Genomic DNA, 26,207 nt, shown 5'->3' with positions numbered 1-26,207 from the left:
GACATTAAGGCAAAAGAAAAGAATCCACTTCCAGTTCTCAGAACTCACACATTTTGGTTTGAAATGCAGAGTTTGCATCCTGCTTTGGGTTGATTGAAATTAGACTTTTTGGGAGAGAGGGGGTGCTTATCTAGGGTGTGATACATATATGGGTAGAACACAGGTTTAGAGGGATGCCTGTTCATCATTATAGGAGAAATCATTTTACAATTAGCAAGCATCTTAGCAGTTTGATTTCCTTCAGATGCCTTTGACAATGAACTCATCTTCAAGACACTCAAAGAAATCACGGAAGGGAAAACGGTCCAGATTCCTGTGTACGACTTTGTGTCCCATTCCCGGTAAGTGCGCTGTTCCGGGCTGGGGATTGCCGCCTGCTGCTTCTCAGAAGTTCCAGTCTCCTGCCCCCTGCCCGCCGCCTGGTGTCCGCTATAGCCTGTCTGTGGTGGGGCAGTGACATCAAGCGTCCACAGATGCACAGGTCAGGAATTCGTCCGGGTGCTTCCTGACCAGTCCGATCATGATCATCCTGTTTTGTTACTCTGAAGGATGGATTTGTGATTTTGAGCCCTGGTGAGGGACTGCAAATTCACCCTCATCCACATGCCCGAGATGTTGTTCCTAGAATAAAAAGCAAGGGGGCAGGGTGGAGGAACAGGAAGAAGAACAAGGAAGCTGTTATTTCTGCTCCCTGGTTTACTTCGGGTTGGGCTGTGTGGAGAGATGTGAGGGGCCTGAAACCTCCAGAACTGGACCGTCTAGGGAGTTTCTCAATCAGGTCAGATTTGTCCTTCCATTTGTCAGTTTTCATGCTTCTATTTGAAGCTGAAGCTCCAATAATTTGGCCATGTGATCCAATGAGCTGACTCATTTTAAAAGACTCTGTCTGATGCTGGGAAAGATTGAGGACAGGAGAGAGGGCGACGGGATGAGATGGTTGGATGGCATCACCAACTCGATGGACATGGGTTTGAGCACACTCTGGGAGATAGTGAAGGGCAGGGAAGCCTGGCGTGCTGCAGTCCGTGGCACGGCCAAGAGTTGGACACAACTGAGCGTCTGAGCAACAGCAGTAATGCTCCTGATCAATAGAGGAGCGGGCTGACTTCCATCGCAGCCCTCTCCCCTCTGAGCAGTGGAAAGCAGCTTCTGGAGGACTTCCTTCCTGTGGCCTAGCTCCTTCAGAGCTGCCCAGGGCGCTCTGCTCCCTGTGGGGCCTCCCAGGCACATCCGACACTCCCAAGCGGTGTGTTCGACCACGTACAGCTCCTTCGTATCCTGGGCTTAGTAATGGCTCAGTAAGTGTTGTTTTCAGCTCTGGGCTGGTTTTGAAAGTTTCTCCCTCCCACTTTTCATTTTCCTTCCTAGTTCCTTTATCTTGCTCTCTCTTGAGTTGATTTTTTTTTTTTCTTAAATGGGAAATTAAATCTCGTGCAACTGTTACTACCAAATATTTCTATGATTAAAAACTTGATCTTGTTTAATTAATTTACCTTTTAATCAAAGGATCATTGTTTTACAGAATTTTGTTGTTTTCTGTTATCAGTATGAGTCAACATGAATCAGCCATAGGTCCCCTCCCTCTTGAACCTCCTCCACACCCCACCCCTCCAGGCTGATACAGACCCCTGTTTGAGTTCCCCGAGACACACAGCACATTCCCCTTGGCTGTCTGTTTTACATACGGTAATGTCAGTTTCCGTGTTACTGTCTCCATACATCTCACCCCCTCCTCCCCTCTCCCCAGGTCCTTAAGTCTATTCTCTGTGTCTTTTTCTCCATTAAAAGCCTGATCCTTATCTCCCTGTGTGTTCCTTTAGGACACATCTCAGCTTTTAATGCAGTTTAGCTCACACGTTCTGTGCTGCTCTCTGGAACTGTCTCAGAACTTGAGGGTGTGGCAGAGGTTTGGTTGGAGGAGGAGAAAAGAGATGGCACATTGGGATGGAAAGTCCAGCTGCTTTGGTTCTCACCTTCATACCTCTCTGGTTTCTATGGAAGCACTTCCTATTATGAACTCAGTTCTCCTGACATTCAGAGAGCAAGATACCCCTCCTGCATCTGCCTCTACAGACTGTGCGGGAATAAAGGGATGTTTAGATAGGAATTGGAACTAACATAAATAATGCGGGGCTGGGAGAGTGAAGATCTGGGAGGCTGCAGGTGAAGAATCAGAGAAATCAGCTCCCACTGATGGCAGACTGGGCCCCTGGAAGAGAAACTATGTTCATGGCAAGTCCACGAATCTGCATCTGGGCCCACAGCCTTTTTTTCCCTGGCTATAGCTGTACCGTGTCTTAGTCGCAGTATGTGGGATCTAGTTCCCTAACCAAGGATTCGGGGGGCATTCAGAGTGTGGAGTCTTGGCCACTGGACCACCAGGGAAGTCCCCACAGCCTTTCTGTGGAGTGTCCACAGTTGCCTTGTCTAGCTGTCACGGTCTCCTAAAAACTTTAGATTTTGTTTCACTTTCATCTTCTAAGTTTTCCTTTGGCAAAGTAGCTGGGACCATTTAGGGAAAGAGATTCTGGAAATTGTAGTTTCTAGCCTTAGCAGAGATTGGTGGTGATGTCAGGTTGACAAGAGACAGTCAAGCCCAGCCCCCTTTTCAGGTCTAGGGTGGGGTGCTGCTGCAGAATTAAAATGCAGCCTGACAGCTGAGGCACAGGCCTGTGGAGGGATGTAAAGGAGGAAGGAGGCTGGAGTAGTTAGCGCAGGCACCTGTATAGGAAATGATACTTAAGCTGTGCATTGAAAAGCATAGCAAGTTGTGGAAAAGGATCTCCAAGGTGGTGGGTAGGGAGGCATTTCAGGGGCAAGCTTGGTGGAAGACTGCAGTGGGGTGGGTACTGAGGGAAAGGGGTCGGTAAGTGGGGAGAGTGGCAGGAGGTGGAGGAGGCTGGGAGGCAGCTAGGCCTCAGGTCAGGAAGGGCACAGACCTTAGAGCCTGGGCACAAACGTGTTGGCAGCAGGGAGCCAAAGATGGATGTTACGTAGGAGTGGAGAGGTCATTCCGGTGGCAGGAAAAGAGGATGCACAAGGCTGTGTATGAAGCCCTTGGAGTGGCCCCAGTGAGACACCGATAAGGGCCCGATGGAAGGGAGTGGAGTGAGCGGAGCTGGGCGGAGTTGGGGCCTGACCAGTGTAGTCAGGTGGCAGGAGGTGAAGATGAGTATCTTCTCTGCATGAGCTCCATCAAGTTCATGTATTAACAAAAAACCCCACAGAGTTGCACATCCAGATGTGTTTTACTTTTTTTCTCCTAATTCCGTTCTTTATTTTAAAATCCTGTTCTTTAGTGGCCCAGAGTCCAACTCTTCTGTGAGGCTTTGTGACCATCTAAGACCCCAAATCAGTCCTGGGTGTTCATTGAAGGACTGATGCTGGAGCTGAAACTCCAGTACTTTGGCCACCTCATGCGATGAGTTGACTCAATGGAAAAGACCCTGATGCTTGGAGGGATTGGGGGCAGGAGGAGAAGGGGACAACAGAGGATGAGATGGCTGGATGGCATCACCGACTCGATGGGCATGAGTTTGAGTAAAGTCCGGGAGTTGGTGATGGACAGGGAGGCTTGGCGTGCTGCGATTCATGGGGTCGCAAAGAGTTGGACACGACTGAGCGACTGAACTGAAGACCCAAACAGTCCCCCCAGCTCTCAAGGGCCACTTGCAAGGGACCCATCCATTCAGAGTTAACTGATCCCGTTCCACCCTTGGGTTTTTTGTGGTGACTACAAACGAATGTTGGGCGAAAACTGAGAAGTCACCTATTCTCTGTAAATACCTGTCTCTGATCTTCCCTTCTTTATTGTAAGGAATAATTCTCAAGTGAGAAGGGTGTGCTGCGTTGTCCCAAACACTCTAATACTCCAGGTTTCTTCTGTGAACCTCTCAGCCCGTCTGTAAACTCCTGAACAGAACATCGCACCATACGTGGCTTCTGGCACATCTTGGGCTAGTAGCTGCTCAATAAATGTTGCTTTTAGCTCTAAACCGTTTCAAAATTTTCTCGCACCTAGAGCTTCATGTAAACTAGGGAAGTGATTGATTCCAGCTTCCGAGGGCACCACCCATGGGGCAGGCAGTTCTGTTCTCCTTACTGTCCCAGGACTGAAGAGGCATGACCAAATCACAACCGTCAGCAGTCTTCTTAGTCCTTATCAGTTAGGCGAGCGCTCAGCACAGACAGTGTCATTGTAAGCGCAGCACCGTCTGTGTGTCTTCCAGACGGAACCCTAGAAATCCCAGGAAACACATGTTTTCTTTGTTTCTCAGCAGAGCCTTTCCGCCCTCGTCTTGGTCCAGGGCAGCTGTCTAGAGTGACTCGTTATTTCGCCCACTTGTTGATCTCTTTTTCTCTCCATCTTGCTTCCAAATTCTGCCCAGTTTGCTTCCTTATCCTGAACCACAGTGGGCACCGTTTTTCCAGTACCTGACATTATCCCAGAGACTGATACGTCTCAACCCTGGCTGCAGACATAGCTGGGGGAGCCTTTTTTTTTGTGACAACCTTGGTGGACCTAGAGGGTATTATGCCAAGTGAAATCAGTCAGCCAAAGACAGATACTATATGATTTTATATATTATTAGACTCTAAAACAGAGACGGCAATGGCACCCCACTCCAGTGCTCTTGCCTGGAAAATCCCATGGATGGAGAAGCCTGGTGGGCTGCAGTCCATGGGGTCACGAAGAGTCAGACACGACTGAGCGACTTCACTTTCACTTTTCACTTTCATGCATTGGAGAAGGTAATGGCACCCCACTCCAGTGCTCTTGCCTGGAAAATCCCATGGACGGAGGAGCCTGGTGGGCTGCATGCAGTCCATGGGGTCTCGAAGAGTCGGACACGACTGAGCGACTTCACTTTCACTTTTCACTTTCATGCATTGGAGAAGGAAATGGCAACCCAGTCCAGTGTTCTTGCCTGGAGAATCCCAGGGACGGGGGAGTCTGGTGGGCTGCTGTCTATGGGGTCGCACAGAGAGGACACGACTGAAATGACTTAGCAGCAGCAGCAGACTCTAAAATCAAAACAAATGGACAAACAAGAAAACAGAGACAACGGTCATAGGTACAGAGAACGAACTAGTAGTTGCTGGAAGTGAAGGGAGTAGGGAAGAAGAAATAGTCAGGGAGATGAAGAGGTACAAATTTTTAACTACAAAATAAATGAATCACAGGTATGAAGTGTACAGTGTGGGGAATTTACTCAATAATAATATCATTGTGTGGTGACAGGTGATAACTAGACTTACCATGGTAATGATTTTGGAATGTATAGAAATATCAAATCACTGTGTTGTGTGCCAGCAGCTGACATAGTATTGTAGGTCGATTATACTGCATAAAAACAAACCAACTAACTAACAGAAAGAGAGATCAGATTGTTGCTACTGCCGCAGGGGGTTGGGGAATGGGGAGATAGGGTTTGTGGAGGAGGGAGAATTAGATGAAGATAACCAAAAGGTACATGCTCCAGCTTGTAAAGATAAATAAGAACTAGGGATATAATGTACAATGCAATATAGGCAACACTGCTGTATGTTCTGTGTGAAAGTAGTTAAGAGTAAATCCTAAGAGTTCTCGTCACAAAAATTTTTTTCTGTTTCTTTGATATTTATTTTATATGAGATGATGGATGTTCACTAACCCCATTATAGTTATCATTTCATAATGTAAGTCAAATCATTTTGTGTATACCTTAAACTTATACAGTGCTTTATATCTTAATAAAATCTGGAAAAGCAAATGTAAATTTTAAAAAAGTAATGTATAAGTATGAAAAAAGAAATTACTTCTAGAAATGGGAAACACAATGGCAAAATTTTCAAACTCAGTAAATGTATTATCAGCAAAGTGGAAAAAAAAACTCAATTCAGACAATAGAGGATTGATGTGAAGAAATCATCCGTTAATGCATTAATGCCTTAATGGGTGAAGAAGGAAAAAGAAAAAAAAACAAAAAAGATTAAGAGATGTGGCCGGTAGTTCAGACCTGAAAAATATTTTATCAGAAGGAAAGGGAAGAGAATAAAGGCAATATCTGAAGAGATAATAGCTTAATTTTTTCCCAGAACTAATGAAACCAAATCCTTAGATTTCATGCCCTACAATCCCAAACAGGAGAGAGAAAAAACAAAGGTACAAATGAGTTCTACTTTTGGAATTGATTAATTCCAAATTAATTGTGGCCTGACAGTTAATTTTCGTGCCTGCTGCAGTTGTATTTCAAAGTTTTGTACAAAGTCGTGTGTATACTTAAACCACATATTTTTGTTAATTGTGTTAGACTTTCCATTTCCTTCTTTATCTGTCAGTTTCTAAAATAAAGAAGTTAGAAGTCTCTCCAGTATGAATGTGGATGCAGTTTGTCTTGGTATTTTTATCTGCCCAATATACTGCAAACCTCTCCTGTTAAGTAAATAAAGTTTCATGACTTTAAAAAAAAAGAAAGGAAGAAATACCTGGGGAGCTTTTAAAAAGTACTGATGCCCTAGCTGCACCCTAGACTAATGAAATCAGAGCCCCGGGGGAGTAGGGTCCAGGAATAAGTATTTGTAAAAGCTCCCCAGATGATTCTTTGTGCATCAAGAGTTACACCACTGTTCCAGAGTCTCCTGACTGCTCTAACCTGGCCCTTTTCTGCCGTCTTTTATGCTCCCTGTTCTCTGCTGCAACAGTGCTGCCTTAGAGTTTAGACCCGAGCCCAAGGGACTGAGCCAATAAAGAATCAAAGCATGTTTATGGGAAGGAAGTTCCTCCTTAGCGGGCAGCTGCTGTTGACTTCCCTATGTTTGCAAAATAAAGCCTATCATCTTAGGGAGCTTTTGAAATGAACGTTTGGTTTTCTTCACGAGTGTCTGCCGCTCTGCCAGTCAGGGCCAGCGGTGTCCTCACTTCCCTTCCAGTGAATTCTGAAGTGCGGTGCAATGTGGTTTTAGGACAGAAGCAAAGATGAAAGAGTGCAGTGAAAGTCGAGGCAGGGCAGAGGGAGGCCCCGTCAGGCCCCTCCGCTTGTTTTCACTGCCCCAGCTTTTGAAGAGTCATGTTTACCTTAGGATCTCTCTGCCTTGGGCTTCCCAGCCCCGTGGGCGGGTGGATGATGTAATGTGTGTCTCTGCTTTGCTGAGGAAGAGCCAAACCAGGCAGGTCTGGGGCTGTTTTCCTCCTTCCACAGAGATCCTTCCCGTCCCCGTCTCTTATCTAAAGCTTTCTCATCCCTACCTTTCCCTCTGCCCCTTCTCTCTTCCTCCCAGTTGCCTCAGCACTGGGGGAGGGGATGGGCTTCTTGGGAGAACACGGAGTTTCTGTTTTTGAAAGTTCAGAGTATGAGGTTCCACACATGCCAGGACTCAGAGCGTTCCTAGGGATGCCTCGGGGCAGGGGGCGGGGAAGTGCTCACATCTCCTTTGTCTGTCTTTATTCTTCATTTAACAGCAGGTTTTTTTTCTTCCAAGGAGAGGGACGTAGGCCCTCTATTTCTGCTTTATGGTGAAAGCTCGAAAGAGCTGGTTACGGGAGACCTTTGCCCCAGCCGTGCTGGCTCTCATTCTTAGGTCCACAGTGGTCCAAGGGCTCTGTGAGGCTCTGCTTAAACTCTTTCGGCCCCGTTTCAGTCCAGGGGATGGAACTCCAGACTCCCTCTGCCCTGCTGCTCCCACCTGGCCCAGCCCATCTTCTGCCCTCTGCTTTGCAGGAAGGAGGAGACGGTTACTGTCTACCCCGCAGACGTGGTGCTCTTCGAAGGGATCCTGGCCTTCTACTCCCAGGAGGTGCGAGACCTGTTTCAGATGAAGCTTTTTGTGGACACAGATGCGGACACCCGGCTCTCCCGCAGAGGTGCGTTCCAGAAGCCGCCGACGGCCCAGGTGGCCTGTGATAGGTCCCTGCCCTCCCCGAGTCTGGGGCCCAGGCTTCCCCCCGGGTGGGCTTGTGTCCCTGGGGCCCACCCCGGCCAGTCACTCTTGCCGCAGGGATGTCCTGCTGCCCAAACACTTGGTGACATTTGAGAAGGGGTTAGTTTCACTCAGTATTTTGTTAAAGGTTTGTGAGGTCACAGACATGAAATAAGAAGTTTACCTTATGGTTTTGCTGGGGAGAAGTTTGGCTCAGTGCTCGGTTCCCTGTGATTTCCCCATAGGTGGCCCAACCAAGATGGGGACTCACTGAGGCACATCTGCAGGCAGGAGCACCCTCTGCTGGCAGCTCTGGGCAGCTGGTCCCATCTGCCCATTCCCCTTGCCCTTTGCTGTCCAGAAAGTTCTGTGAAGCTTTGGTCACTCTGTCCAGCCAGCCTGGGAGCACGGTTGGTTGTCCCCTCTGAATACCTTGCTTCAGCATGTGCGGAAGAACCTGAAATGCTAGTTGGCAGGAAGCGGAGCCCGTGGATTCAGCCCCGGGGCCCAGAGCAGAGAGCAGGCTTCGTGGGATAAGCGGGGTCAGGACGTGGATGTGCTGGGCTGATGGCGTAGGCAGCCCGAGAAGGCTGCGAACATAGACACTGTGGCCGGTTAGCACTGGATGACGGGGAGGGCTGTCGTCTGCGGGTGGCATCTTGGGGCATGAACCATTGAGGAGAGATGGGGAACCCAGCAGAGCTGGAGCCGACAGGACACAGCCTAGGCAGCGGGGTGGACGTGACTGAGGAGAGGGATGAAGGGTGACTAAAGTTTTAGTCCCATCATGTGGAGGCGGGGCGACACAGGACACTCCAGGCTTAGCCCTTAGTCACAGAGCAAGTCAGTAGCAGATTCAGATTTCATAAGCCCCAACCCAGAGCCTTCCAACCTCAAAGTGTGAGAAGTTTTCCCTTTTCCAGTTCCTGAAACAAATTTGTTGTTTATCCAGTTTAGTGTGCTTATCGCAAGAACTGTAAATGGAAATGGCACAATCTAGAGACATGAGTCCCTGGGATTTGCTCTCCTAAGAAATAATAGGATTCCTACTCTGTAAGTCAGGGAAGCTGTACTTCACCTCCCAGGTAGCATGGGGGAGGAGGATAATCCGATGGAATGAAGAGAATTCTAGTCCCAGCAGAGCTTCCCCCCAGCTTTGTGACTTTGGTGGCTCTTGTGACCTCCTAGGCATTTATTTTTTTTTAGTGGGTAATATGAAGGAAACAGTCCTGTTTTTTAGGGTCTTGACACAGGCCAGGTAAGGATTGCATGGTCTTTTTTGACAGATAATTGAGACTTGAGCCTGAGAATCTCTTAGGCATCTGATCCCAGGGTCTGGTTCATAACTTCACCCATGAACCCAGAGGCAGGACTCTCAGCTCATCTGCTTGGATATCCATGTTAGCTTGCCCAATTTGGGAGGCATCATTGGGGGGAAAATGGGAGTCAGATGAACTGGACTTTATTTTAATCCTGGTTTTACCATTTAGATCCCCTGAAGAAGGGAATGGCAACTCACTCCAGTACTCTTGCCTGGAGAATCCCGTGGACAGAAGAGCCTGGCGGGCTAAGTCCATGGGGTCACAAGGAGTTGGACATAACTGAGTGACTAACACTTATAGCCTCTTTCACTTTTCACTGTTTAGTAGAAGTGTGACTTGGAGCAGGTTGTGTTTTAACCTTTTTGTACCTTATTTTCCTACTGGTTGATCATGTAATGATTAGTTAGTACTCCTAGGATAGTTGCGCTGTTAGAGGTAATGCCTGGTGATGGCCTTAGTTGATAAATGTCAACGTGGCAGATCAGAAACCTGCTTCATTTGAGATGGTAGCTGATGTTCTGTTTTCCCTAGTGTTCTGTCAGGACTTGTCAGAACCTCAGTAGACATGTCCTCGGGAGCTGGTAACACCTGGGCTGATATCATCATTAGTCCAGCAGGTGGTACTAACGTCCCAGGGGATGGAGTGATGCCTGAGAGAGAAGCTAGTACAAAAAATGTGGAAATTGGAACCATGTTTTGTGGTGTGACGCGTTTGATTTAGATGGATGCTTGTGGGATAGATTGGGTAGATCTTACACTAGGACCCTTATGTGAGATGGGGGAGAGGCGTGGGTAACAGTGGCCTCTCTTGGGTTTTTCACGGCCAGCTCTGCACCCTTGCCTGGCCTGGTGCCCCTGCGGCAGCTCACTGTCTGCTTTCGGATCCGCCATCCTGTCACGTCACCTACTGTCGAGTTACTCTCCTGCTGGTCTAGCGGGACTTCCCAAGTGTTGTTTCTACAAACTCACTCTCTGTCTGCGTAGGACAGGAAAGCGCGCTGTGTGGGCTGGGGTGGGGTGGGGTCAGGGAGAGGGAAGGAGGGTCGGTCAGGAGCTATGGAGCAGGAGAACACTCCTGGGGACTCGGGCGAGTGCCATGGTCTTACTGTCTGTGGGTCACGTCCTCCTGGAAAGCAGGGAGGTCTGCACCAAGTCTCACGGCCTTGGGAAGGACTTCCTTCCTTCCTGAGGGCCCCTTGGTGTCTAGGGACTTGGTCTCCTCCCAGCAAAGCCTGCCGTGCCTCCCTCTCTGCGTGAGTGTAACCTACCCTTGGGTCAGAGAGGGCCGGCGGTGGGGCTCTGGACTGCTGGCCTCAGGCCCCTCCTGCCACGGCTCTCTGTGCAGTTTACACAGAATTAGGGCTTCACTGAGCCTTGACGTAGGTGGTTTGTTCTTTTACTAGAATAACACATCTCCCCAACTGATCTTTAGAGGGAATTGACAGCCGTGGAGGAATTGTGTTTATTCTGGGCCTTCTACGTTTGATTCTTGGCTCTGGCTGACCAGAAGCAGCACAGGCTGATTTGGAAGGGCGGAGTGGAAGCCAGGCGGGGAAGAGCAGGCCTGTGGTTTCCTGCCCTCTGCCCTGCAGGGCACGCTGAGATGACCTGCCCGGGCCCAGCAAGTGTGCCGGGGTCGGCGCGGTGACCAGGGCCCGGTTCTGAGTCTCTGGAGACTCCGTTTGTGCCAAGGTCTTGTTCTGATTCAGTGGTTGGCTTGGTTACGTTTCCTGACTCTGAGGAGGAGGGCATTTCAGTGTCGTGAACTAACTGGTCCCAAGTTGTCCTGGGCTCAAGGAGGGGTCCCGTCTGCCTAAGGTGATAATTTGATGGAAGGCTCTTGGGAGCAGAGGTGGGCGATGCCTTCTGGCTTTGCGAGTTCCTGGTGTCTGGACAGCGTTCTGGCCCATTGCTGTCTCCTCTTCCAGCGTGGAAGCTGCAGGATGTCTCCTTCCTGTCTGCCTGTTTCTCTCCACATGTCTGCCCTCCCCTCCCCACTGAAACCCCACCCGCACCTTCCCAGCTACTCTCTGGGACTCCCACCCCCACCCCCACCGGGTCCAGCCTGCTTAGCTGAGTTCACAGTTTGTGTCCTCTTGATGGTCTGCTCTATCAGGGAGCCATCCCTCTCCTGAAGCTTCCTCAGGTCCTGTCACCTTCATAATTGTAGTATCTTAGGCTTACTGAACACACACCATGTGCCAGCCACAGTGCTGAAGAATTTTCTGCACGTTTCCAATCTTCCTAAGTGACAGCTTTGTGAGACAGGTTGCTGTTGTGGTCTCTGCTTTACAGTTAAGGAAAATGAGCTTTTTGTCTGAGGCCACAAAGGTAGTAGTTAATGGGGTCAGGATTCAAATAGGGTCAGTTTTGCCCCCATCACTCCAGATGATGGGGCAAGAGCAGCTTTGGGCTCCAGGGCAGAGGCAGGTGTGATTCACCTGCTCCACCTGCTCTGTCCCCTCCTGTTCCTCACTCCTGTGACATGACGGGTGATGTTCTAGGTCCTCAAGGCACAGGAGAGCTGCAGATGTGGGCTGAGGGCAGCGGCAGAGCATTTTGAAAGTTCATGAGTGTGTGTGTCCTGGGGGAGGATGGAGATTTCCACAGTGCTGAAGCTGTCGGCAGTTGTGTGAAATGCGTGTCTTGCAAAACAAATCCAACATCGGGCTTTTGCAGGGTTTTGAGTCAAAGCTGCTGAAGTGCAGGCATGTGTTTGCTTTTTATTTTTCCCCAGCTCTGATGCCCTTTTGGTCTGACTTCTTTTTTTCTTTGGGCTTTATCTGGAGACATGTGAAGAGCTGGAGGCCACACGGGCTGTGTGTTTTGGCGAGCTCAGCCCCTTGGCCCACAGGCCCGCACTCTGGAGGCCCATGGGGCTGAGCCACGTGGCAGACTTTGGAGCTCCTACTTGGCCGCCGAGTGTCCCTGGCAGAGCAGCGAGAGCAGCTGGAGCAGCGCCCCAGTCCAAATGCCCGAGAAGGCCATTTCCTGGCTGGGTTGGGCTGGGCATGCAGGCAGTGGGGTTTGTGAGGCAAATCCTGACAAGTTAGAGACCAACCAACCATTTTATTACCAGGGCTCATGGGGGGAAGACCCTTGTGAATTGCAGAGCTGGAAGTCAGTGATGGTAGCAGTGTATTACCTGGGTTTCTGGAATGGGGTCTTCCTGACAGTTTTCTAGCCATCTGATCTTATAGACTTCACACCAGCCTGGACTGTAACCACAGACACTCTCTGTTTCCTGCCCCTGCCCACGTGCGTGTGTTCCTGTGTGTGTGCATACACGTCAACAGAATTATTTACAGACACGACTTTCCAGAAATGCACTGACAAGTATTCCCTGTGTTGGTTTACAGTGAGTTTCATCCCATGCTGAAGCGATTACTTGAGAAGTGATTGAGGGGAGCCAAGGGTTCACTGCAAATGATTGTAGATCAATTGATACCTTTCTGGGGTGGGAGGGAAAGAGTTTCATAGCCATGATTGAAAACATTTGTAGGGAGGGGTTGCTTTTGATATGGGAATCAAACTTACTTGCTGAGTTTCAGAGAAACTCAGGCCCAGGGAGGCTAGTGTCCAGTGGCAGAACCAGGATTCTGGACCCTTTTCTGTGCTTTGACAAAAGACTGTTAAAAGCAGCGTTTGATGCGGTAAACACCCCCCACCCTCAAGGAGGAAGGAGGTGGGAGGAAGATGATAAGTTTGGGTCCCTCTGGGCTGCCTCACAGCTCTGGCCCATGGTCTCTGACACCTCGTTTTCTCAGCTTTTGCTTAGTGGTCTCCTCTGTGTCTGAGGGGGGCCGGAGTGGCCGGCCACAGCTGGGCCCTCTGCCCTGCTTCTGCCTGGTGGAGGGGAGCCAGGCCGACAGAGGGGGCACATCCACAGAGGGCTGCCAGCCCGAACACAGGTGAGTACATGCAAGGGTAACGGATAAGGACGGCAAAGGAGACACCTCCTGGGAACCTGCCCCTCTTGCCAGGAAGCCCCACCACTTCTCTGGGCCCAGTCTACTTCCTGTTATGAGCTTGTCCTACCTTTTCTGGGGGTTCACAGTGAAGTTTTATTTGGGTCAAGTGTTGCTTGAAATGAGAAGACTAATGGCCTTTCCCGGAAACCTTTTGCTTCAGAGAGCGTTTTGTCATAGCTGAATTTGACTGTACAAGACGTGAAAATGCAACTTGTTTTTCCCAAAGCTGCTGCTGACTGGCTCTTGGTCCAGTCTCAGGAATCTGGCATGTGAATCATCCAGAGCCCTTGTGGAGCTTGTATGGTCCTGATCCGCCTCGCGAAGGGCGGACATGTGTTGACTCATGCACCGTTTTCTTGATTCTTGTTTTTCTTTCTCTTCTAGTATTAAGGGACATCAGCGAAAGAGGGAGGGACCTTGAGCAGATTTTATCTCAGTACATTACATTCGTCAAGCCTGCCTTTGAAGAATTCTGCTTGCCAGTGAGTTGTTCTTGTTTTTCACTGAATTTAGTCTTTAAAATGTAGTCAAACATAAGAAGGTCTGTCCATCGAGCTCCCCGGCCAGGATCTCACTCACTCCTCTGGCCGCTCCTCTGTCCTCGAGCCCTAAGAAAGGGCAGTCCCTGGTGCTTTGTCTGCCACACGGGGGTCTGTCCTGCCACTCGGTTTTGGGGTGGCCCTTCAGGCTCCTGCTGTCCGATATTCCTGTCAGCTGCACACTTCTTGCTTGGGGAGCTCATGGGGAGGCATTTTATTGAGGGCGCATCATATCCAAGGGTAGACTTGACCACTTGGGTCTTCAGAAGATTGGTGATGGTTGGCATGCTGGTGCCTGAGACCTCAGCTGCAGAGTCTTCCCTTCTGAATCTCTTCGGCCACCACCTTTGAGCCCTGTTTTGAGCTTGTCCCTATGTGAGTCCCCCTTTGGGAGGTGTACCATGGAGGAACAGGCTTCCTGTACTTCTACCCTGGCCCAGGCTTGTCAGGCCTCCCCGTGAGCTGGGACCTCTCTAGCGAGATGACTTTCAGAGAAGGAAGGGTAGGGACTGGGCAATGTGCAGCTTTTAGTGAGTCAGCCCTCAGCCTAGGAAACAGTCCAGCTTCCTGCGGAAAGTCAGGTGACCGTCTGGGGAAGGCTGTCAGGGACAAGAGGTGTGGCGTGGTGGGAGTGTGAAGGAGGAAGGTGTGGGAGATAGCCTAGCTTTGGTAAGAGTTTTAACTCAGGAGACTCATCCCTCCTCATACATCTCCTTTGGGCTGGCCACACCATGTTCTCACTCCTTAAGAATTTAGAGCTCAGTTCTGAGAGAGTGAGAGGGGCTGGGTCTTCGCCCGGTCTTGGCTGATGCTTTTAGGGAGACTGGCTCATGTGGGGCTACTGGGAAGCAGTGTAGGGTGGGAACTTCTCTACTTCTCTTAATATTAATAATTAACTTCTTTCTTCTGTACTGGAAAACTATGACCCCAAGCTGTCTTTGTTTCTTCAAGTATGTTAGTAGGTTTTGCTTCAAAACCGACTTGACTTTTGTTTCAGATCCAGAACCAGGCAGGCAGTGTGAGTCAGCCTGAGTAACCCTGATGCCCTGCTCATTCCCTGGGGAGGCCTGGGTCACAGGATTAGGTTTCTGGGAAGAGGGCAGAGGTGGGTGTGACGCTCTGAAATCCTATCCATCCATCTTAGGACCTCTCTGCTCTTTCTAGCTTAATATTAAGAATACAAAGTATTCTTCTTGGACATAGATTAAGTTTACTGCCAACTTCTTGCCGTTTAACTTGGTTGTAGTGGAACTCAGAATTTACGTAAGTATTTTCTAGGTTGTTTCCACTCGTTCCTACTGTGCAGCCCCTGAGCCCAGGGAAGACCAGCTCACTCTGCATAAGCCAGGAGCTGGTACCTGGTACATCATCTGCCTAGTTCAAGTTGGGCCTCAATGGCCATTCAACAGCTGTAGTCTGCTATAATTGGTTTCCAAGACCATGTTCATTGTGCAGGTTGTAAGCTGAAAAAGTGTTACATGTTAATGAGAACTCAGGAAAAAGCTGATCTATTATAAATTAGATAAAGTGGATAAAATATATTACATTTGAAGTCACAGATTATTGCCCTACGGGATTAGTAGGCGAAGGCTGGCCCTTTCTCCACATTCCCTTGGAGAAGGGCTTGAGCCAGCTTCTCTCTTTAATGCATTGTAATCCATCTAACATGTTATAAACATCTTTCTCCACAGACAAAGAAATACGCTGACGTGATCATTCCTAGAGGTGCAGATAATCTCGGTGAGTCCTCGTGGGGTGCCATGCATGGGGCATGACTCCTCCCTTTGTCACTTTTACTTTGGATAGGATGTGGTGACCAAACAAGGCTCTATAGGTGTGACTGAGGCCCTGGCTGCTGCTGTGAGCCAGAAAGGGATTTATTTATACCTACACACCCGGTGTTAAGGACAGGCCACTGTGTTTATGCATATACATAAGCGGGGACAGACATGAGCTTGTTCTTGCTTCTCTGGCAGTGATCAGAGGCCAGTGGATACCTTCTGCTGTTGTTCCCAGTGATACCTGGGCACCATGTATCTAAGGCCATTTTTTAGTTGAAGCAGAGTTCCTTCTTAATTTCATTTAGAAAGATCAAGGTAGCTTTTCCTGAGGGGAAAAGGATTTTTACTACTGTGTATTTATGCATTAGCTTTGCCTTGTCTAGAAAGTAGGAATATCTCTGGATTTAGGCATAATGGGGCAGAGTTGAATTGGGAGAAGACCCTGTTTTCCTATTCTCTTTATAATTTATTTCAGTTTTCCTCTGCTTAAAAAGTTGATTTTTTGCTGAGCCATTTGGGAGTTAGTCACGGCAATGAAAATTTCACTATGTATTTCTTCATTCAAGCCGCAGCGTGCTCATCACATCCAGGACACTTAATACTGACTTAATCTCCTTTAACCTTCCTCAGCCTTTCTTTGTTTTTTGTGACACTACATTTTTGAGGAGTACAGGCCTGTTTTTATAGAACAGCTCTCAGTTTGGGTCGGCCTTTGTGATTGGCTTCAGCTCATACAATGTGATGAATACCCTGGGGGAGCTGTGTTCCTGGGGCATCACCCCAGAAAGCACTTGATGTTTATCTTGTTTTCAGTGATGTTAACATTGATCATGTGCTTGAAGCATATGATTTGTTTCTAAGGCTAAGGAAGGAGAGTCCAGTCTTAGCTTTGGAGGAGGGGGCCTTCTGTGGGGTTCCCTGTCTTTGGGGTGGGGAACTGGTAGGCTCCCTGGTGGAATGGTGTCAGAACAAAGGCCAGTCCTCATGCCTGCAGAATTTGGGTTGATTGCTTCCATCCAGTTCGTGCCTCTGATCGCATCTTGATAAGAAGCCTTATGTTCAGGGCTTACTGTGTCCCAGACTGTTCTACTCTGAGAACTCTCCTGCGGGGTCATATGAGCCCCCATAGAGGTCTGGGGAGGTTGGGGGACTTGCCCACGGGCAGCGGAGCCAGCTTCCTGGAGCAGTTTTTCATCTCCGGCTCCGGTGTGCCCTCCACCCAAACAGCCCTGCAGACCTGCCCCCTCCCGCGCGTGCCCCTGACGCTCTGCCCTCCTCTGCTCCGCAGTGGCCATCAACCTCATCGTGCAGCACATCCAGGACATCCTGAACGGGGGCCTCTCCAAGCGGCAGACCAACGGCTATCTCAACGGCTACACCCCTTCACGCAAGAGGCAGGCCTCAGAGTCCAGCAGCCGGCCCCACTGACCCTGTCTCCAGGGGCCCGGAGGAGGGGGCAGGAGGCACTGTGCACCCATGCATATGGTTTCCTGTGACATTGCTGTATTTAAGAAAACACCATGGAGATGAAATGCCTTTTTTTTTTTTTTTTTTTTTGGGTACTTTGAAGCGACGAATTGAAACACAAGTTGACCCTGAGCTTAAATGACAAACTGTGCCAACTACTACTGGTGATGCCTAATTATGAGTCCAACGTGTAACCAGTTATAAATACATATATATATATATATATGTATATATATATAAAAGGATCTATTTTTGTGTAAATGTACAAATACTGTACAGCTGTTTGCCGTAAGTATTCTGCAGGAGGGCCTGTCCTTGAGTGTGTTGGGGGCTGGACCTGGGGTTTCACCGGAGGCCTGGTGCCCGGCATGTGCCCCTTGGGGCAGGTTCGGGTGGCTGTGGACGGGAGGCTCGGGGCTCGTGGCTCTCAGCATCTGTGTGACTCACTGGAAATGGAGTTTGGAAACTTTGATCGCCTCCCCTGCCAAATGCTACCTTCTTGGAGCTGGAGCTTTAGGATAATGTGGATAAGAGATCCTCTTTTATTTTTTCTTCTCTCTCTCTCTTTTTTTTTTCTGAGTTGAAATTAGGCAAGACCTCAATTAAAAAATCAAACTCAGGGAAGAAGCCCACTGCGGGGCATGAGTCTTCTGTGTTTTCTTCCTGCCCCCACCCCACCTCTGGCTGCTCAGGCAGCTCTCTGTCTCCTTCCTTACTCACCCGCTTCCAAAAACCAGAGCGGCTCCTCTCTCCTTGCCTGGTGGGGATGCGATGGGGTCACTTCCTAACAGAGTGGGGAAAGAGGGACTGTACCCGTCACGGTGTGCCTGAGATGCTGACGTCTTCCGGGGAGGTCACCAGTGATAGTCCTCGGGCTTTCCCCCAGATGCTGGGGTGCACAGTGGACCCTCGCAGCCTGAGCTTTGGTTGAGGACCTCTCCTGGCAGCCGGCCCCTCCCAGGGCAGCCAGGGAGCTCTGCTGTATGGGGAGCTCTCGTGTTTGTTCCTCAACCTGAGGGGTTTGCAGTGAGGTGAAGACAGCAGGGGCTGTGACAGGCAGCATCCCGGCCATGCAGATTCACTTATCTACCATGCGGCCCCGTCACCCGGCGGCTGGGCACAAGAGGCGGGGAGGAAGAGTAGCATTTTTAAACTACAACTTGGAGTCTTAGGCTGAAAACATTTGGGGTGGAGAATTCTAGCTTTCCCCGAGGCTCCCTCTTGGTGGAAACTTCCTTCTTTGGAAGCAGTACCGATTCCTGAAGACTCCTGGTCGGGGGGGCTGGAGGAAGCAGCGGACCTAGTGAGATGGAGAAGCTGTGAGTATAGTGTGCTAAAGCCTCATCTTTGAACTGCAGGAGAGCCAGAACCTTTTCATCTCAGTGTGGACCATCTCAGTGCTTGATAGGCTATGCCCTTAGTTATTCCCTTGTGGCTGCCACAGTCTGAAACATTTTGGGGATCCCCTCTCCTTCCATTGTTTTTGTAGCCCCTTGGAGCCATTCTGATAAGTCCAGCACCATTAACTCGAGGCACATCGAGTTGTTCCTGTAGGCTCAGCCTCACCCGGTTTGCTTCCCCCTTTCTGGACTCCATTTGACTCCAACTCTGTTGGGCTGTGTCTAAAAGTTGAACCTAATCCTCAGCAGGGCTTTGCCACCCCTGAGACCTCCAGGAGGCTGGACTGCGCTGGAAGGCTCTGGAAGGAGCCCCCGAAGGCAGCAGCTGCCGAGCTGGAGCAGGGGAAGGCCCCTAAGGTGCCTGCTCTGAAGGCCAGTGCCTGGCGGGTTGGCTGAGCCCTCATTTCCAAATCAGTGTTGATTATCTTTCCAGTCACGGCTTGTGTAGCTCTGGGGTGAAGGGTGGATGGCGGGCCTGCGTTAGCCCCCTGCTCTGTGGGGGCCTGTCTGTGCTCAGGGGAAGGCCCTCCCTGTCTCGGGGAGCCTTGGCCCTTTGGTGGGTAGCACGCTTAACTTTACTTGAAGCTCCCAGGTGCCAAACCATTCAGTGCCTTGGCTGTCTATCCTACTGCCTTGGAAGATGGAGTCTTCTCATCTCTGAGCCTTGACTTACTTAGCTGCTTTTTCATCTACTTGTGGTGTTGGGACCAAGCCTCCAGGGTTTTCCGAGTCGCCCTGTCCTTGGTGGGAAACAGTTCTCAGGCTGCCCTGCCTCTCGGTAAAGTCAAGTGTTAGTCACTCAGTCGAGTCTGACTCTTTGCCCTCCAGTGGACTGTAGCCCACCAGGCTCCTCTGTCCATGGAGTTCTCCAGTCGGGACTACTGGAGTGAGTAGCCATCCCCTTTTGCAGGGGATTTTCCAGACCCAGGGTTTGAACCCAGGTCTTCTGCATTGCAGGCGGGTTCTATTCTGTGTGGGCCGCCAGGGAAGCCCCGCCTCTTGCTATCTTGGCCCACTGGCTGGGGGCTCGCTGGCTGTGCCAGTGACTCCTCTGGTTCTATGACACAGAAGGTCTGGGCCAAGGAGGGGATGGGAAGCTCTGCCCTGTGGGGACCCAGCATTTAGCCAACTGTGCATCTATCTGAACTTGCGCTTTCTATGCGGCAAATCCTGGAATTGGTATTTTAAGAGCCACTGGATCTCTGTTTTTGCTGGAGCATCGGATAGAATTATTAGGCCAGAGATGGATACTGTTTGCTGTCTGGGGAGGCAGCACGGATGAGCAGAGAAGGGCAGGGTTGGCTGTGTACACACGGGAGCTTCTTGGCTTCAGAGACGCCCGGTGGCACCTGCTTCTCACACTGTGCAGGTCTTGTCCAAGGACCACGTGTGTACAACAGGTGTTGTGTCGTGGAAAGTCCTGGGCCCACACTCCTTCTCGCTAATGGAACTTCTCCCTTCCTGGGTTTCTTGTTCGTGGGCAGCCTGAGACCAACAGGAGCAGAGAGCTGGGAGTGTGTATAAGGAAGATGCAGTGTTGTCACCTCAGGCATCATTGGATTTGGAGTGGGCAGAGTGGGCCCTTGAGAGGCGACGGTCTGTGAAGAGCAGGCCGTGGAGGGTAATGCAGAAGTCTCCAGTTCACGCTTCAGAACCTGTGAACTGCAACAACCCACTGTGGTTTTGGCTGCTGGATGGTCAAGGACTTTGGCTTCCTGCCTCTCCTGGGCTGGCCTGGACGCTCGTCGTGGTGCCCGGGGTGGGATGCCAGCCTCTTGTGAGGCTGCGAGGTCCGACTTGCTGCAGGAGGCGCTGGAGCCCAGCTGGTTCGCGCATCACCTCCTTGGCCATTGTTGTGTGGCTTCCCTGATTCAGCAGCCTTGACCTGCCCCAGGGCCCAAAGCCATTGGCAGAAACTCGTAGCCTCTTGCAGGGAAATGTTCTCCTCTACCCTGAGTCTCCCACCTGCCTGTCAGTGACCACATGGGTGAGGCAGGCGAGGGTGGTTCCAGGTCTCAGGGCTGGGCTTCTGGAAAGGGCTGGCTTCTCTGCCACTCCTACCCTTCGCCCTGACCTCAGGGTAGAGTGGGCAAAGTCTCAGTGTCCCAGCAGATGAGAGAGAGTGACAGCATGCTCGGGTAGCCGTCGGGGCGAGTCTAGAGCCGAGTCCCCCCTTTGAACTTGGTCTCTGCGCCTTCTGCGGCCCTCCTCAGGCCGTGGGCCTGTTCAAGGCACTGTCTGACCACCTTAGAGGTGGCGCATGCCTGGCTGGCCCTGCCTCAGGAACAGGGTGAGTAGGTAAATAGAGACGTAGGCCTTTTTATTTTTTGTTTTTGGTCTTTCAGATGCTTGCACTTTCTTCTTTTCCTTCTACTGCCCTGCACTTACTTGTTAGCACTTACTTAAATGACCACATACTCTGTACTTTGCTGTAAATAAAGACTGAACAGAAAAGAACCCACTCTTGCCTCCTTTGTGGTGCTTGTGGAGGAGGAACAGTGACTGAGGCCAGTGGCTGACAGGAGGGATAGCGCTGTAGGGGTAGCTGGCTGGATATGGGCACCAGCCTGTTGTCGCTGAGCTTCTCCATCGTCTGCTGCGCCGCAGGCCTCCATGCGTGCACTTCTGCTCCATCCCTGAAGGCCAGGCCAGTCCCTGGGAGGCTTCTGTTCTCTGGCTCTGGCTGGCTCTGCTTCCTCTGAGGTCTTCCAGTTTGTGCAGTGTCTTCCCTCCCTCCCCTCCCTCTGCCGTCCCTTCCTCAGCTCCAATAGTAAAAGCCAAAACAAAACCTTCTAAACCCTTATTGCGTGGAGGAGCGTTGGCATTATAACAATGAACAACTTCAAGCTGAATACACATACATACATGTGTGTGATTACCTTAAGTGACTATATCTATTTAGTTTATAGTCATGCAATCAATGCAGATAACCATCGACCTCCTTGTTATTAAAAGATCTAGGCCACCCACCGCCAGAGATCTTAAAATAACTAAAATAATTGGCTTTTGCCCTCTTTGTAGCACACAGTCCCCCTCACCCCCACCTTCTCAGTTTCCCTTTCGTCCCTTCACCCGCTGTTCCCAGGCGCCTCATCACCCTCATCGCTGTGAAAAGCTGCCCTGCTGTTCCCAGCCACTCGTCCCAAGGACAGGGGGACCCACCGAGGAGCCTGGGTCCAAAAGAACTTGAATTTCAGAGGAATCCATCTCAGAAGGCTGCTGTGTTTTTAAGTAACACATAGGTGTGTGTTATCAAGCTTGGTGATACCTGCAGGCAGATGAAGACCTCGTGAGCCATAGTTTTACAACCACTTTAGCTGTGATCTGGCTTTCTCTGTGCATTGCTCTCGCATCTCCCCGGGCTGTGTGCCGTGTCTGGAGCTGAGTGCTTTGCTTGGCTCTGCTTCCGTACAAGGGGGGCAGTGCTGCAGGCCAGTGAGCTCAGCTCTGCTTCCTTGCCGTCCGTGGGGGGCAGTGCTGCAGGCCAGTGAGCTCAGCCCTGCTTCCTCGCCGTCCGTGGGGGGCAGTGCTGCAGGCCAGTGAGCTCAGCTCTGCTTCCTCGCCGTCCCTGGGGGGCAGTGCTGCAGGCCAGTGAAGCTCCTGAGCTGCCCGCTTTCCCTCCCGAGCATCTGTCACAGTGTCCTTTGAGCCACCCACTGCTCCGCAGCCTGGACCCACTAGTTTGATGACTGCGTAAGTGCTGCTTGAGCCAAACCAGCTCGACTCAGATTGAAAGAAACCTGTGAGGACCTGCATAAAAGTTCTACAGATGAGAGGTGGAGGAGACCTAGGATGTGGGAAAGTAGCTTTGAGAGGAGGGGCCACAGGGATTGATTTCTGTCATCCTCTGGTGCTGAGGGCCGTTTAAAACAGTTTAAATACATTCATTAAAACCCAACATGAAGTTAACTTTCCATGGTTTATCTTCTCAATAAACCATAAACCAAAACATCAAATTAGCCAGTGGAATCAATTTGAGCCAAGACTAAAGATTTATCCGGGGCTTTCTGAGTGGCCCAATGGTAAAGAATTCACCTGTCAATGCAGGAGACACGGGGTTTGATCCCAGGGCTGGGAAGATCCCCTGTAGGAGAAAATGGTAACTCACTCCAGTGGTCTTGCCTGGGAAATCCCATGGACAGAGTAGCCTGGCGGGCTACAGTCCATGGGGTCACAGAGTCAGACACGACTTCGCAACTAAACAGCAACTTCAAAGATTTGTTTATCCATATATCTCGAATGAATGTGTAGGAGAACATGAAATTGTGTATTACACAAACTCATTTTTTACATAGGGCAAATCTATGCTTGGCATGCCCTTTTACAATGAGGTGCCCATAATGTGTTGCTGAGTGAAGAAGTGGCCTTGTGTTCACCACCGTTGAGTGCTGACTCCGTGGGCCAGGGAAAGCCAGCCTAACCTCTCCTTACAGGCTCACGTGTCACATGGGGTTTTATCTGACGGGCCCAGGAGGCTCTTACCAAGGGAATTAGAGTTGAGGATATTTCCAGATTCCTCTTTATCAGTGAGTGCCATGTACACCATGTACTTTCTTTTCAGTTCCTGAAATTCCTGACTTTGATGATAACTCCTGGGACTTTACCAGTCTTCAGTCCTGCAAAGTATGTAAGCAATGTGGTCCTGCTCCAGTTTTACAGAGGAAGCTAGGAAGTGGGTCAAGCTGTAGGATGAGGTTGTCTGGCATATGTCTGCCATCTAGTGGTAGAACTCATTTCTCACCAGGAGATGGCCTTGGGTTGTTGGACAAATGCTATTTATGAGAGTTGTCCGGCCTAGAAGTCTAGACTTTTTTTTTTTTTTCTGGAAGATCTTTATTAAAGTCTTCACTAGGGAGACAAGGAGCATCAGCTCCTACTTCTTAGTTTCTCTATTGCTACAATCTACTGTGGGGTTTCCCAAAGTTGGCCATCATCACTCAGTTCAGTTCAGTTCAGTTCAGTCGCTCAGTCGTGTCCGACTCTTTGCGACCCCATGAATTGCAGCACGTCAGGCCTCCCTGTCCATCACCAACTCCCGGAGTTTACCCAAACTCATGTCCATGGAGTCGATGATGCCATCCAACCATCTCATCCTCTGTTGTTCCCTTCTCCTCCTGCCCTCAATCTTTCCCAGCATCAGGCTCTTTTCAAATGAGTCAACTCTTCACATCAAGTGGCCAAAGTATTGGTGTTTCAGCTTCAGCATCAGTCCTTCCAATGAACACCCGGGACTGATCTCCTTTAGGATGGACTGGTTGGATCTTCTTCCAGTCCAAGGGACTCTCAAGAGTTTTCTCCAACACCACAGTTCAAAAGCATCAGTTCTTCAGTGCTCAACTTTCTTCACAGTCCAACTCTCACATCCATACATGACTACTGGAAAAACCATAGCCTTGACTAGAGGGATCTTTGTTGGCAAAGTAATGTCTCTGGTTTTTAATATGCTATCTAGGTTGGTCATAGCTTTCCTTCCAAGGAGTAAGCGTCTTTTAATTTCATGGCTGCAATCACCATCTGCAGTGATTTTGGAGCCCCCAAAAAGAAAGTTTCTCACTGTTTCCACTGTTACCCCAAATATTTGCCATGAAGTGATGGGACCAGATGCCATGATCTTAGTTTTCTGAATGTTGAGTTTTAAGCCAACTTTTTCACTCTCCTCTTTCACTTTCATCAAGAGGCTCTTTAGTTCCTCTTCACTTTCTGCCATAAAGATGGTGTCATCTGCATATCTGAGGCTATTGATATTTCTCCCGGCAATCTGGATTCCAGCTTGGGCTTCCTACAGCCCAGCGTTTCTCATGATGTACTCTGCATATAAGTTAAATAAGCAGGGTGACAATATACAGCCTTGATCTACTCATTTTCCTATTTGGAACCAGTCTGTTGTTCCATGTCCAGTTCTAACTATTGCTTCCTGACCTGCATAGAGGTTTCTCAAGAGGCAGGTCAGGTGGTCTGGTATTCCCATGTCTTTCAGAATTTTCCACAGTTTATTGTGACCCATGCAGTCAAAGGCTTGGGCATAGTCAATAAAACAGAAATGAATGTTTTTCTGGAACTCTCTTGCTTTTTCAATGATCCAGCAGATGTTGGCGATTTGATCTCTGGTTTCTCTGCCTTTTCTAAAACCAGCTTCAACATTTGGAAGTTCACAGTTCACGTATTGCTGAAGCCTGGCTTGGAGAATTTTGAGCATTACTTTACTAGCATGTGAGATGAGTCCAATTGTGCGGTAGTCTGAGCATTCTTTGGCGTTTCCTTCCTTTGTGATTGGAATGAAAACTGACCTTTTCCAGTCCTGTGGCCACAAATTTGGCTAAGTTTTCCAAATTTGCTGACATATTGAGTGCAGCACTTCCACAGCATCATCTTTTAGGATTTGAAATAGCTCAACTGGAATTCCATCACCTCCACTAGCTTTGTTTGCAGTGATGCTTCGTAAGGCCTGCTTGACTTCACATTCCAGGATGTCTGAGTCTAGGTGAGTGATCAGACCATCATCACTGGGGCTCGTTAAAGATACTACTATGATCTATTCCTGAAGATTCTGATTCTGTAGGCCTAGGGAGAGGACCTTTTATAACAAACTATAAGATCAGATGTACAGGCCAAATTGAAGCCTTGTATATTTATTCTTATAGACTGTTCACAGCACTGGGGAGCCCATTTCTCCCCAAAATGTCATCTGTGCTGTTTAAAGCTCTTCCCTGCCTGATGGGACTGGAAAGGGGGGGTTAAATTTTGCTCAGAAATAGCACTGCCCTCTTAGGTTGTTAGACATCTTCACCCCACACCCCATCACCAAGAGACACTAGAGTATGGCTGTCCTTGGAGAGTTCCTTGGATGTCCTGGCGAGTGGGGCAGGCTTTCGGAAGTCATACAGTCCAACGTGCTTTTAGTCATGGAACCCTTCGTCAAGTCTTCCTTGGAGTCTCAATGTTGAAAGCAGAAATAGAGCATCTCCCTTGAGAATCCTCAGGGTTTTCTTTGAAACCACTGAAGTCCAATCCCTTCATTTCACAGATTTGGAACCTAGGGCCCATAGGCAAAATGACTGGGTCCAGATCCCACTACGGGACTGTAGGTCTGCAGTGGATTTGATTTGGGATTGGAAACAAAAGCCCCTCCTCCTTTTAGGGCTTCTCCAGGGCAAGTGTTGGTAGCAAAAGTTGAGGCTGCTACTGGACTGATTCTTTTTGCAGCTACAGGAAGAAGGGCCTGGCTTGGAGAACAGAAGGAAGAGACAGATTCAAGCATCTTTTAAACATTGCATTTGGTTCATGGAGTCAGCTGTGTTCTGTAAAAGGGCTTCCACCTTCTGCCCATTGATTTCAGTGTTGTCTGTCTGGTTTCAACTCAAAGGGCAGGTAGCCTGTTGGGGGAAATCACTCTGGAGTTGACAGATTTAGTTTAAATGTTGGCTGCTTTCTGTAATGGCTGTGTGGTCTTGGGCAAGCTGTGCTGTAGGGATAAGGGCCCCTGCTATATGCTCTGTGTTGAATGAGAGCTGGTGCACAGAGGCAGGACTGCCTGGGCATACAGGGTCCTGTGAGGGGCAGCTTTCTTTACACACTTAGTAGTTGAGCTCCATGGGTGCAAGTGAGTTCCTAGAAGGCCTTTTCTTAGTAGCCTCAGGGTACCTGGGAGAAGTTGGCTGGTGGGGAAGAATCCCTCAACCATATTTCTCTGTAGCTTTTGTCAGAGCCCTGCCCTCAGGCTAGTTGCCAGAGTGTAGCAAAACCAAAATAGGATTATTGTCATGCACAGACCAACCCAAAAGGGTTCAGAGCTTTAGCCCACCCCAACCGTGGGGCTGAGAACATCCCA

At 49.7% G+C, this 26,207-nt stretch overlaps 1 protein-coding gene across 3 annotated transcripts in view; it reads left to right on the top strand.

The window, feature by feature from the left end:
* UCK2 (uridine-cytidine kinase 2) overlaps positions 1–20,831 on the top strand; it is a 73,906-nt gene extending 53,075 nt beyond the window's left edge. For all 3 annotated transcript variants that reach the window (XM_065946467.1, XM_065946447.1, XM_065946457.1), the window contains exons 3-7: positions 245–341; positions 7,701–7,843; positions 13,577–13,674; positions 15,423–15,471; positions 16,801–20,831. In XM_065946467.1, coding sequence (XP_065802539.1) covers positions 245–341; positions 7,701–7,843; positions 13,577–13,674; positions 15,423–15,471; positions 16,801–16,940 — 527 coding nt within the window. In that variant the 3' untranslated portion in view covers positions 16,941–20,831. The remainder of the gene's footprint in view (positions 1–244; positions 342–7,700; positions 7,844–13,576; positions 13,675–15,422; positions 15,472–16,800) is intronic.
* Positions 20,832–26,207: the final 5,376 nt, after the last annotated feature.

This window comes from Muntiacus reevesi, chromosome 1 (genome assembly GCF_963930625.1).
Source record: "Muntiacus reevesi chromosome 1, mMunRee1.1, whole genome shotgun sequence".
Classification (NCBI taxonomy): Eukaryota; Metazoa; Chordata; class Mammalia; order Artiodactyla; family Cervidae; genus Muntiacus; species Muntiacus reevesi.
This window is presented reverse-complemented; position numbering and strand designations above follow the sequence as displayed.